We start from the raw sequence: 14,262 nt of genomic DNA on the forward strand, positions 1-14,262 counted from the left end.
TTAAAATACACATAATACATTTGGATCTTCCATAAAATAAGTAATCTAACATCAGATAAAAATCACTAAGGTTTCTGTTCCGTGCTTAGTGTGTACTGTTTAAATTTTAAACTGGTTTAGAATTAATGTATAAACCAATCAAAGTCCTAAGCTATATGACACTAACATTTCTAAAAGGAGAAGGCTACTGAAAATGTGATACATCATAATTGTTCATTTTCTGTTGAACGGTGTATTACCATTTTTAAATCTCTTCACTTACCAAGACCTGAACAATGATTAACAACAGCAACACATAGACCAATAATGGCAAAAAAAAAAAAAAGTTCCGTTTCATGCCTAAAAATAGTATAGTTTATTAAATCATAGCCTGCAGTAATTATAGCACACACAAAAAAGTTTGACCATTAATCCTCCTGTTTCATTCTAAATTTTAAAGAATTGGCCAAGAATAGGCAGTAACCCCAAAATTAGTCATAGCAAGTCACAGCATGAAAAATATATTTCCAAAAGCGCTTTCAAAGAACATTGTCTGCATTAAGAGACAGAATAGGAATTTCCATTTGCAGAAGAAAATAAGTAGCTGTTTAGAAAATCACAACTGACTAAAGTCGTATCACCATAATTTCATTACTTCAGATATATGAGTGCCATGAAATTTTACTTGCATAAAGAAGCTTGGAACACAGTACATGGTTAGGGCTTTGAAAATGAAATAAAGACTAATGACAAACAGCCGTGCATACATAAAAGCAGTTAGTTAATAGTAACAATAACAGTTCTGAAGATGGGAGAAAACACACAAATACTCAAAGAAAGATACCTTTTTAAACCAAAGACATTAGAACGAACTTAAAGGAGATGGATCATTCTGAGGTTAGTCTTTTTTTTTAAGTTCTTTAAGCATCACAGGTGTGCTAGATCAAGCAGAGTGTCAAACTCAAGGAAATCACAAGTAAAAGACATTGACTTATTTCAGCAAAAAGAAAATCTCCAATACTTGTGCAATAAATCATTCACATAGTAGCCAAGTTCATTAAAATACTGCATAAATAAGTACATAAATTAAGTACTTGCCCCTTCTGATTTCTCCACCGTGTTAGCCAGCATCTCCTGCAGGGCCCGGACAGAGAGGGACTGTTCCAGCACAAAGGTGCAGATGGAGAGGTCTGGGGGAACATTCTGTATAGAAAGAGGAAAAGCCACCATTATCATCACCGACATTATCATCACCATCACCAACACCACCATCATCACCACCATCATCAGCATCACCACCATCACCACCACAAGCTTGCATAAAGAAGCTTGGCACACAGTACCAAGATCATTATTGGTTAGATCATTATTACCAACACCACGATCACCATCACTACCATTATGACCATCATTATCACCACCATCATCATCATCATTACCATCATCACCCCCACCATCATCATCATCACCACCATCATCGTCATCATGTATCCAGACCCAATTTACCCTATGATACTTCAGTTTCTTTCACACAAACAGTAAGAGTACTTACCAATTCTCTAATATGAGCTCACAAATCATTTTATATACATTGTCTATACTACTTGTTCTTGATCCATTTTTAGCTATGGGTAACAATAGCTACCATTTTAGTCCAAATCTGATAACAAAAAAAGTTAGGTTACTTTTCATGATTATTGAATTTTTCAAGCCAGTTTCTCTAACTCTCAAGCATGTATTTCTCACCTATAAAGCAGTCACCTGATAAAAAATTAAAAGAACAGAAAAATGTTTGCTCAAATTAATATTGAGTCCCTAGGTAGCTCAACTGGTTAGAGCATCATCCCAATACACCTAGGTCATGGGTTTGATCCCTTTTCAGGGAACATAAAAAAATCAGCCAAGCCTGACTTGTGGTGGCGCAGTGGATAAAGCGTCGACCTGGAATTGCTGAGGTCGCCGGTTCGAAACCCTGGGCTTGCCTGGTCTAGGCACATATGGGAGTAGATGCTTCCAGCTCCTCCCCCCTTCTCTCTGTCTCTCCCTCTCCTCTCTAAAGAATGAATAAAAAAAAATCAGCCAAAGAATGCATAAATAACTGGAACAACAAATTGATGTTTCTCTCTCCCTCTCTTTCTCGCCTCTCCCTCTCTTCCCCCTTACTCTCTTTCCAAAATCAATAATAAAAAATTAAGATTGACATTAAAGAAATACAAAACTGAATTGATATAAAGTATTCATTTACACTGGCTTCTCCTTATTGACAAAGATAATTATTTTGTTTTATCTATGTTGGATATTATATTTGGCCTCTAACTTGGATGTGGCCAACTCACTTCTGTTTTGTGTGTGTTATTTTCTCATTCACTTTTTCCCTTATTTTTCCTTTCTTTAAACGTCCACTTCAATAACCCCATAGAGGGTGTTCTTAGGTTACGACACAGTTTCATTCCTAGAACAGTGACGTAACCTGAATTTTGGTGTAGGTTGAAACACACCCTAGCCTAAGTCACTTACCTATTCTAATAGAGTTGTAAAATCATAATCTAGAATATAAAAACACAACTAAGCCACAGAAAAAGGAAAAGGACTTAAATATACTGTACTGTACACTGTACTGCTACTGCATATTCTTCCACCGCGTGCAACCAAACTAGTTCGCCCATGTATAATGCCAACAGTGTAAGCGAAACACTCACGTCTTATTTTTTTTATTTATTTTTTTGACAGAGACAGAGAGAAAATCAGAGAGAGGGATAGGCAGAGACAGACAGAAAAGGAGAGATGTGAGAAGCATCAATTCTTCGTTATGGCCCCTAAGTTGTTCATTGATTGCTTTCTTGTATGTGCCTTGACGGGGGGCTAGAACAGAGTGAGTGACCCCTTGCTGAAGCCAGTGACCTTGGGTTCAAGCCAACAACCTTGGGCTTCAAGCCAGTGACTTTTGGTCTCACGCCAGCAACCATGGGGTCATGTCTATGATCCCATGCTCAAGCCAGCAACCCCGTGCTCAAGCCAGTGACCTTGGGATTTCAAACCTGGGTCCTCTACGTCCCAGTCTGATGCCCTATCCACTGAGTCACTGCCTGGTCAGGCTCAATTTTTTTAAGTTTTTATGGGAGTGAACATCATCAATTCAAAACATATTTTGGGACTGTCATAACCCGAGGACCTCAGTAAATGCTGAAAATCCCAAAAGATAAATACTAAGGGGGTAAAGGAAACAGGATAAGAATTAATTGGCAAGTTACAGAGAACTCTTTCCATGAGGATGAAATATATTATTATCTGTATCTGCTTCTGCTTTAGATAAGCAGGATCCAGTAAGCAACCAAGTGGGAACGGAAAACACTCAAAGGAGGATTTTCCTGGTGGAAGAAAATTATAAATACATTAACCACAAAATTTGAGCAAGAGTGTGTCTTCAGAGAAAGAGCATTAGGAGGAGGAATTGGATCACCTGTTGCAATGAACCAAAATGACAATGTATAATGTTTGTGCATGTATTCCACTGAAACACTACCATCAGAATGGTTCTTAGCCACTAAGCTACTCATAACCCACACACATTCCAGAGCTCTTGTTTTTGTTTTACTCCTTTTATTAATTTTAATGGGGTGACATTGATAAATCAGGGTACATATGTTCAAAGAAAACACCTCTAGGTTATTGACATTTGATTATGCTGCATTCCCATCACCCAAAGTCCAATTGTCTTCCGTCACCTTCTAACTGGTTTTCTTTGTGCCCCTCCCCTCCGCCAACCTCCTCCCTATCCTCCCCCCCCCACCCTGTAACCCCCACATTCTTGTCCATGTCTCTGAGTCTCATTTTTATGTCCCACCTATGTATGGAATCATACAGTTCTTAGTTTTTTCTGATTTACTTATTTAGCTCAGTATAATGTTATCAAGGTCCATCCATGTTGTTGTAAATGATCCGATGTCATCATTTCTTATGGCTGAGTAGTATTCAATTGTATATATGTACCAAAGCTTTTTAATCCACTCGTCCACTGACGGACACTTGGGCTATTTCCAGATCTTCGCTATTGTAAACAATGCAGCCATAATCTTGTTTTGTTTTGTGTTGCTTCGTATGACCTTTCTGTCTCTGGATTCCTCTGTCTACCACCATGGGCCTCTGCACTCCCTGCCCAATCTCTCTCCATCTTTCCTCTGACAACCTCAGTCGTAATCACAGAAATCTCTCAAGTCCGGGTGCAGCTGCTGCATTCACACTCTGCAGTCAGCCAGATAGACGTGAGCTTTCTTTCCAAAATCCTCAGAGAAAAGAGACTGGAAGGTAGGCAAGTGACTCTTCTACAGTGAAATTTAGAAATAAATTCCTTTAAATGTAATTTTCTCAGTTCTAACTATACTAATTACAATTAACTCAGACCAAGACAAATGCTACTAAGAAAAAAAAACTGCTATGGATGTATTTTTTTCATTCCTAACCATTTAAATTATGAGGGTTTGGAAGCTATAATCTGAAAAATAGTACTGCAGAGCACAATGTTCTTAAATTGTATGTTAAGTCAACTAATTCCCCCAAAAAGATTACCTTGATTTATGTCATTTACCCGTTTCTGTGATATAAATACCCGTATGACTGCTAATTTCAAAGTGCCTAAATCTCTAATTGGCTCTTGGAGTCTAGAAGAGCCATGTCTGGAACACCACTGGGCTGATTTCAGACCAATACTCACTAATTCCTTGAGAATCAATATATTACAGCAATTAAGAGCCTGGAGTCTATAAACATATCACCTAAGCAAGAAGCCTGGCCTCACTACTCACGAGCTAGTAACTTTCTAATCTTTGTTTTCTTTCCCTAAGAAATGGGATATTATACCACTTTCACAGGGTTGTTGTGAAAATAAAGAAAATATAAGTAGAGTGTCCAGAGCATAACAAAACACAACATAAGTGAGCTATTCTCATTAGTTTTTCATATTGTCATTTCTCTCCATTTGGGGCATTTATGAGGCACTACTCGCTTCTCAAAATTCATTCTTAAGTAGATTCTATTTTGAAGAAACGGTATTTGAGACCACAAATCAAGCATTATGCACCTGTTCATCATATCCAAAATGTTCCAATATTTTCAAGAAAAGGTACTTTCTGGAAATATTTCAAAATTTAACATAATGATCGCTTCTCAGTCTTGTGGCCAAGATCAAGTGTAGTAGTACCTGTTCTCGTCAGTTTGCAAGTTTACATACTGGGTGCATTTCCTGCTGCACTCTGATTAAAATGTTCAACTCTGAGCCCTGGCCGGTTGGCTCAGCGGTAGAGCGTCGGCCTAGCGTGCGGAGGACCCGGGTTCGATTCCCGGCCAGGGCACACAGGAGAAGCGCCCATTTGCTTCTCCATCCCTCCGCCGCACTTTCCTCTCTGTCTCTCTCTTCCCCTCCCACAGCCAAGGCTCCATTGGAGCAAAGATGGCCCGGGCGCTGGGGATGGCTCTGTGGCCTCTGCCCCAGGCGCTAGAGTGTCTCTGGTCGCAACATGGTGACGCCCAGGATGGGCAGAGCATCGCCCCCTGGTGGGCAGAGCGTCGCCCCTGGTGGGCGTGCCGGGTGGATCCCGGTCGGGCGCAAGCGGGAGTCTGTCTGACTGTCTCTCCCTGTTTCCAGCTTCAGAAAAATGGAAAAGAAAGAAAAAAAAAAAAAAAAAAGTTCAACTCTGGATCTTTGTAACATGCTACATTTACTCTAAACATCCCTGAGAGCCACATGCCTCTGAAACAGATTAATCCTGCCAAGCTAATTTCATTTGCCACAGTGACATGCCTGTTGGATTTCTCCAGCTAGTGGGTGTTAGCTAGAATGAAGGCACAGAAATGCACAAAAGCAGCTCTGTCTCGTAGAGAAATAGTGTGTCTCTTGACGCATTTTCCCCTGACCCACCTTTATCACGGCCTCTCTTTGCACTCATAGCCCCCTCAGAAGACACATAAATGTAACAGCAAAGCTGAAACAGTAAAAAATATTATTTATTCCTTTCAGTAAAACTTGAAACAATACAAATCACAGTATCCTAATATTATCTGTTTGTTTTTGCTCTGAAGAAAAGTGGTCTTGTTATTTTGGGCAACACAGTCATTACTGTAACTCCTTACCTTTCAAAGTAAACTACTAAAAGTATTCGCTAATTTAGATGCATATTTCTTCAAATTACCTTGAAATTTGTATGTATACCATACCATAATGTTTATGGTAAGCCTTTGTTCTCAGCTCCCAAAATAAAGTTGCATGAGTGGAAAATAAAGATTTACATTCATGAATGAAAGACCAACTAAATCAGTGGTAGTCAACCTGGTCCCTACCACCCACAAGTGGGCATTCCAGCTTTCATGGTGGGCGGTAGCAGAGCAACCAAAGTGTAAATAAAAAGATAGATTTAACTATAGTAAATTGTTTTATAAAGACTTATTCTGCAAAACTTAGCAAAAATCCGACATAATGTACTTGGTAAGTAATTATTATTATATGCTTTAACTTGCTGTAACTCTGCTTTATAAATTTTATAAAGTTACTTCCCTACTTTATGAATCACCGTTACTGTGGAACCAGTGGGTGGTTAGAAAATTTTACTACTAACAGAGATACAAAATTGGGCAGTAGGTATAAAAAGGTTGACTACCCCTGAACTAAATGGTCCCAAAATGGAAAGGAAATTGAGCCCTAACACCAAGCAAAACAGAGAAAGGACATCCTATAAATCTCTATCGTGATAGCTCAGATTCAAAAGCATTTGCAATTTACAACTTTTATCTTAATCTTAACTTTTTTTTACTTGTCTTATTACTGAGAAACTTAATTTTTTAGAACTTCAATTTGAAAGAATTTGGCTAAACCTTACAAATAGTGTGCTCCCAAATCATAGGACCACCTGTGCAGACAGAAGGTTAATTCTGCTTTTTATATGGAAACAACACTAATTTTATCTGGATACATGATATATACTTCTCATAAAAGTTAGGGGACATTTTATCACTTCACATTCAATTTGAAATATCCCCTAATTTTTTTAAGCAGTATATTACCTTTGGCAAAGAAAAGAAACCTTGGATTGCGGTGATGAACACACAATACAATATACAGATACTGAATTATAGAGTTGTACACCTGAAACCCATATACCATATTTTTTACTCCATAAAACAAACTTTTTCCCCCAAAAAGTGGAAAAAAAATGCCCCTGTATCTTATGAAGCAAAATATATGGTATTTTATTAAATATTTTAACACACCATTTGAATCAGAATATTTTTTTCTTATTTTCCTCCTCAAAACCTTAGGTGTGTCTTACGGTCCGGTGCGTCTTATGAAGCAAAAAATACGGTAATTTTATTGACCAATGTTACCCCAATAGATTCAATTTTTAAAAACTATGATTGTAATATTCACTCACACACAGAAACATAAAAGAGAAGTTGAGGATGCCTAATTAAAATATAATTACACAGACATAAATGTCATTATACAATAAAAATAAAGTTAAAAAAATTACACAAACACCTTCTCCAGAGAGGAGGAAACAACTTTTAGATGTCTTCAAAGTCTCACTCTAGGCCCAAACTCTGAACACTTAGAAAAATAAACAATATTAGAGTAATGGTTGCTTTACAATACATGTTTTTTGTTTTGTTTTGTTTTTGTTTTTGTTTTTTTTGCATTTTTCTGAAGCTGGAAACAGGGAGAGACAGTCAGACAGACTCCCGCATGCGCCCGACTGGGATCCACCCGGCACGCCCACCATGGGGCGATGCTCTGCCCACCAGGGGGCGATGCTCTCCCATCCTGGGCGTCGCCATGTTGCGACCAGAGCAACTCTAGCGCCTGGGGCAGAGGCCACAGAGCCATCCCCAGCGCCCGGGCCATCTTTGCTCCAATGGAGCCTCGGCTGCGGGAGGGGAAGAGAGAGACAGAGAGGAAGGCGCGGCGGAGGGGTGGAGAAGCAAATGGGCGCTTCTCCTGTGTGCCCTGGCCGGGATTCGAACCCGGGTCCTCCGCACGGTAGGCCGATGCTCTTCCGCTGAGACAACCGGCCAGGGCCTTACAATACATGTTTTAACAAATAAATCCAAGATCAACTAAAATTAAGTACATTGTACAGATTCCCCAAATACTGTATATTTTTACACACAGGTAACAATGGTATATACACTAAACTATAGCCTAGGTTTGTAGTTATTGTGAATGTGTTATATAGCAAAGAATTTATACTTTATATATATCAATACCTACTTATTATTTTTTATTATTAATTTTAAAGGGGTGACATTGATAAATCAGGGTACATATGTTCAGATAAAACATCTCCAGGTTATTTTGACATTTGATTATGTTGCATACCCCTCACCCAAAGTCAAATTGTCTTCCGTCACCTTCTATCTTGTTTTCTTTGAGCCACTCCCCGTCCCCCCTCTCTTTCCAACTCCCCCCCGTAACCACCACCCTCTTGTCCATGTCTCTGAGTCTCATTTTTATGTCCCACTTATGTATGGAATCATATACTTCTTAGTTTTTTCTGATTTACTTATTTCACTCAGTATAATGTTATCAAGGTCCATCCATGTTATTGTAAAGAATCCGATGTCATCATTTCTTATGGCTGAATAGCGGCATTCCCTGGTGGTCTACTGGTTAGGATTTGGCGCTTTCTTATGGCTGAGTACTATTCCATAGTATATATGTACCAAAGCTTTTCAATCCACTCGTCCACTGATGGACACTTGGGGTGTTTCCAGATCTTCGCTATTGTGAACAATGCTGCCATCAACATGGGGTGCATTTCTCCTTCTAAAACAGTGATATGGTATTCTTGGGGAATATTCCTAAAAGTGGGATAGCTGGGTCAAAAGGCAGTTTGATTTTTAATTTTTTGAGGAATCTCCATACTGTTTTCCACAGTGGCTGCACCAGTCTGCATTCCCACCAGCAGTGCAGGAGGGTTCCCTTTTCTCCATTTCCTCACCAGCACTTATTCTGGGTTGTTTTGTTGATGAGCACCATTCTGACTGGTGTGAGGTGGTATATCACTGGGGTTTTAATTTGCATTTCTCTAATAATTCATGATGTTGAATATTTTTTCATATGCCTACTGGTCATCTGTATATCCTCTTTGGAGATATGTCTATTCATTTATTTTGCCCATTTTTGATTGGACTGTTTGTCTTCCTAGTGTTGAGTTTTACAAATTCTTTATAAATTTTGGTTATTAACCCCTTATCAGACGCATTGTCGAATATGTTCTTCCACTGTGTGGTTTGTCTTTTAATTCTGTTCTTATTGCCTTTGCTGTGCTAAAGCAATTTAGTTTGATATAGTCCTATTGTTTTATCCTGTCTTTTATTTCATTTGCCCCTGGAGATAAATCAGCAAATATATTGTTGCGATAGATGTCAGAGAGCTTACTGCCTATGTTTTCTTCTAAGATGCTTATGGTTTCAGGGCTTACATTAAGTCTTTTAACCATTTTGAGTTTATTTTTGTGAATGGTGTAAGTTGCTGGTCTAGTTTCACTTTTTTGCAGGTAGATGTCCAATTTTCCCAACACCATTTGTTAAAGAAGCTGTCTTTACTCCAATGTATGCTCTTATCTCCTTTGTCAAATATCAGTTGTCCATAAAGCTGTAGGTTTATTTCTAGGTTCTAGGTTCTGTTTCATTGATCTATATGCCTGTTCTTATGCCAGTACCAAGCTGTTTTGAGTACAATGGCCTTGTAGTATAACTTGATATGAGGAAGTGTGATACCTCCAACTTGATTCTTCCTTTTCAAGATTACTAAGGCTATTCATGTTCTTTTTAGGTTCCATATAAATTTTTGGAATATGTGTTCTATATCGTTGAAGTAAGTCATTGGTATTATAAATGGTATTGCATTGAATTAATAAATTGCTTTGGGTAATATAGACATTTTAATGATGTTTATTCTTCCTAACCATGAGCAAGGTATATGCTCCCACTTGTTTGCATCTTCCTTAATTTCTTTTATCAATGTTTTATAATTTTCCAGGTACAAGTCCTTAATCTCCCTGTTTAAATTTAATCCTAGGTATTTTATGGTTTTGGTTACAATAGTGAAGGATATTGTTTCCTTAATTTCTCTTTCTGACAGTTCATTGTTGGTGTATAAAAATGCCTCTGAGCCCTGGCCAGTTGGCTCAGCGGTAGAGTGTCGGCCTGGCGTATGGGGGACCCAGGTTCGATTCCCGGCCAGGGCACATAGGAAAAGCGCCCATTTGCTTCTCCACCCCCACCGCCTCCTTCCTCTCCGTCTCTCTCTTCCCCTCCCGCAGCCAAGGCTCCATTGGAGCAAAGATGGCCCAGGCGCTGGGGATGGCTCCTTGGCCTCTGCCCCAGGCGCTAGAGTGGCTCTGGTCGTGGCAGAGCGACGCCCCGGAGGGGCAGAGCATCGCCCCCTGGTGGGCAGAGCTTTGCCCCTGGTGGGCGTGCCGGGTGGATCCCGGTCGGGCGCATGCGGGAGTCTGTCTGACTGTCTCTCCCCGTTTCCAGCTTCAGAAAAATACAAAAAAGGAAAAAAAAAATGCGGCCTGACCTGTGGTGGCACAGTGGATAAAGCGTCGACCTGGAAATGCTGAGGTCGCCGGTTCGAAACCCTGGGTTTGCCTGGTCAAGGCACATATGGGAGTTGATGCTTCCTGCTCCTCCCCCTTCTCTCCCTCTCTCTCTCCTCTCTCAAATGAATAAATAAAATTTAAAAAAAAAAAGATAAGAAAAAAAAATGCCTCTGATTTCTGAGTATTAATTTTATATCCTGCCACCTTGCTGAATTCATTTATCAGGTCTAGTAGTTTTTTTACTGTGACTTTAGGGTTTTCTATATACAATATCACATCATCTGCAAATAATGATAGTTTTACTTCTTCTTTTCCAATTTGGATGCCTTTTATTTCCTTTTCTTCTCTGATTGCTGTGGCTATGACTTCCAGAACTATGCTGAATAAGAATGGTGAAAGGGGGCACCCCTGCCTTGTTCCTGATCTTAAGGGCATTGCTTTCAATTTTTGCCCACTGAGTATGATGTTGGCTGTGGGTTTGTCATAGATGGCCTTTATCATGTTAAGGTATGTTCCTTGTACTTCCACTTTGCTGAGAGTTTAGATCATGTTGGGTGCTGGATTTTATCAAATGCCTTTTCTGCATCCATTGAAATTATCATGTGGTTTTTCTCCTTCTTTTTGTTTATGTGATGAATCACATTGATTGATTTGCAAATATTGTACAAGGCTTGCCTCCCTAGAATAAATCCCACTTGATCATTATGTATGATTTTATTCATATATTGCTGGATCTGGTTTGCTAATATTTTGTTGAGGATTTTAGCGTCTAAATTCATCAGAGATATTTGCCTATAATATTCTTTCTTTGTGTTGTCTTTGCCTGGTTTTAGAATCAGAATTATGTTCGTCTCTTAAAAGAAGCTTGGAAGTCTTCCCTCCTCTTGAATTTTTTGAAATAGCTTGAGAAGGATAGGAGTTAGTTCTTTGAGTATTTGATAGAATTCACTTGTGAAGCCATCAAGCCCAGGACTGTTCTTTGTTGGGAGTTTTTAGATAACTGTTTCGATCTCCTTTGTTGTAATTGATCTGTTTAGGTTTTCTGATTCTTCCAGATCAATATTTTTTCTTTTTTCTGAAGCTGGAAACGGGGAGAGACAGCCAGACAGACTCCCGCATGCGCCCGACTGGGATCCACCTGGCACGCCCACCATGGGCAACGCTCTGCCCATCCTAGGCATCGCTATGTCGCGACCAGAGCCACTCTAGCGCCTGAGGCAGAGGCCACAGAGCCATCCCCAGCACCCGGGCCATCTTTGCTTCAATGGAGCCTTAGCTGCGGGAGGGGAAGAGAGAGACAGAGAGGAAGGAGAGGGGGAGGGGTGGAGAAGCAGATGGGCGCCTCTTCTGTGTGCCCTGGCCGGGAATCGAACCCGGGACTTCTGCACGCCAGGCCAACGCTCTACCACTGAGCCAACTGACCAGGGCCAGATCAATTTTTGAAAGATTATATGTTTCAAGGAATTTGTCCATTTCATCTAGGTTATCTAATTTTTTGGCATACAATTCTTCATAGTATTTTCTCACAATATCTTGTATTTTGGTTGTGTCGGTTGTTATTTCTCCATTCTCTTTTCTAATTTTATTTATTTGAGTCTTCTCTTTTTTTTTTCTTAGTGAGGCTGGTTAAAGGTTCATCGATCTTGTTTACCTTTTCATAAAAACAGCTCCTGGTTTCATTGATCCTCTGTATTGTTTCTTTAGCCTCTGTGTCATTTTTATCCACTTTCTGATCTTTATTATTTCCTTTCTTTTACTACCTCTGTGCTTTACTTGCTTTTCTTTTTCTAGTTATTTTAGATGCAGAGTCAAGTTGTTTATTTGAGCTTTTCTAGCTTCTTAAGGAATGCCTGTAATGCCATGAATTTCCCTCTCAGGGCTGTTTTTGCTCTGTCCCATAAATTTCAAGTTGATGTATGCTCATTATCATTCGTTTCTATGAATTTCTTTATTTCTTCTTTGATCTCATTGTTAACCCATTCGCTATTTAATAACATGCTACTGAGTTTCCAAGTGTTTGAGTATTTTTCAGTTTTTCTGTTGTGGTTGATTTCTAGTTTCATGCCATTGTGATCAGAGAGAATGCTTGATATGATTTCAATCTTCTTAAATTTGTTGAGACCGCTTTTGTGCCCTAACATGTGGTCTATCCTAGAGAATGTACCATGAGCACCTGAAAAAAATGTGTATTCTGCTGCTTTAGGATGAAAGGCTCTGAAGATATCTATTAAATCCTGTTGATCTAGTGTATCCTTTAAGTCTGCTGTTTCTTTGTTACTTTTCTTTCTTGAGGATATATCTAGTGATGTTATGGGGTATTGAAATTCCTTATTATTAAAGTATTCCTGTGATCTCGCCCTTTATAGCCATCAAAGTCTGCTTTATATATTTAGGTGCTCCTACATTAGGTGCATAGATATTTATAATGGTTATATCTTTCTGTTGGATTGCTCCCTTTATCGTTATGTAGTGACCTTTTTATCTCTTACTATAGCCTTTATTTTAAAGTACATTTTGTCAGATGTAAGTATTGTTACCCCTGCTTTTCTTCATTTCCATTTGCATAAAATATTTTTTCTAACCTTTTAACCTTCAGTCTCTGTGCATCTTTGTTTTAAGGTGTGTCTCTTGTAGAATGCATATGTATTGGTCCTGTTTTCTTATCCATGCAGCTACCCTATGTCTTTTGATTGGATCATTTAATCCATTTACATTTAAGGTTATTATTGATATGTAGTTGTTTATTGCCATTTTATTCTTTAAAGCTGTATTCCTCTTTTGCTATATTCTTTTTCCTCTTTGATCTGTTTACAACAGGCCCCTTAGCATTTCTTGCAGCCTTGGTTTGGTTGTAGTGAATTCCTTTAGTTTATTTTTGTCTGGGAAGCTTTTTATTTCTCCTTCAATTTTAAATGATAGCCTTGCTGGGTAAAGTAGTCTTGGTTGTAGGCTTTTGTTCTGCATTACTTTGAATATTTCTTGCCATTCCCTTCTGGCGTCAAGTGTTTCTGTTGAGAAGTCAAATGTCATCCTTATAGGGGCTCCTTTGTAGATGATAATCTTTTTTTCTCTAGCAGCTTTTAACATTTTCTCTTTATCACTTAGCTTTGATATTTTAATTATGATGTGTCTTAGTGTTGATTTCTTTGGGTTTCTCTTTAATGGGGTTCTCTGTGATTCTTGAACATGTGAGATGTTTTCATGCCTTAATTGAGGGAAGTTTTCAGCTATGATATGCTTGAACAAAGTCTCTATCCCTTGTTATTTCTCTTCTTCTTCAGGAACCCCTATGACATGGATGATATTTCTCTTCATGTTGTCACAGAGCTCTCTTAGAGTTTCCTCAGACTTTTTGGTTCTTTTTTCTTTTTTCTTCTCTGCTTCTTTGCCTTTATTTATCTTGTCCTCTAACTCACTGATTCGATTCTCAGCTTCATCCACTCTGCTTTTAATTCCTTCCATTGTGTTCATTTCTGATATTGTATTCATCATCTGACTGATTCTTTTTTATTATTTCAATGTCCTTTTTTATATTTGATATGTCTTTATGTACGTGTTCGTAATGACCATCTGTTGTTGTTCTAAGATCTTTGAGCATCCTAACAATCATTATTTTAAACTCTGCATTTGGTAACTTGGTTATATCTGACTCATTCAGGTCCTTTTCTGGGGACTTCTCTTGATTCAT

At 38.8% G+C, this 14,262-nt stretch overlaps 1 protein-coding gene and 1 non-coding gene across 2 annotated transcripts in view; both read right to left on the reverse strand.

The window, feature by feature from the left end:
- Window positions 1–1,065: 1,065 nt before the first annotated feature.
- LOC136319453 (ryanodine receptor 2-like) overlaps window positions 1,066–14,262 on the reverse strand; it is a 209,006-nt gene continuing 195,809 nt past the window's right edge. Inside the window, exon 3 of the mRNA XM_066252710.1 lies at window positions 1,066–1,182. Within this exon, the coding sequence (XP_066108807.1) occupies window positions 1,066–1,182 (117 nt within the window). The remainder of the gene's footprint in view (window positions 1,183–14,262) is intronic.
- On the reverse strand, window positions 7,969–8,044 carry TRNAG-ACC (transfer RNA glycine (anticodon ACC)). The gene has a single exon. It is a non-coding gene; the product is annotated as a tRNA-Gly (tRNA).

This window comes from Saccopteryx bilineata, chromosome 1 (genome assembly GCF_036850765.1).
Source record: "Saccopteryx bilineata isolate mSacBil1 chromosome 1, mSacBil1_pri_phased_curated, whole genome shotgun sequence".
In the NCBI taxonomy this organism is placed as follows: domain Eukaryota; kingdom Metazoa; phylum Chordata; class Mammalia; order Chiroptera; family Emballonuridae; genus Saccopteryx; species Saccopteryx bilineata.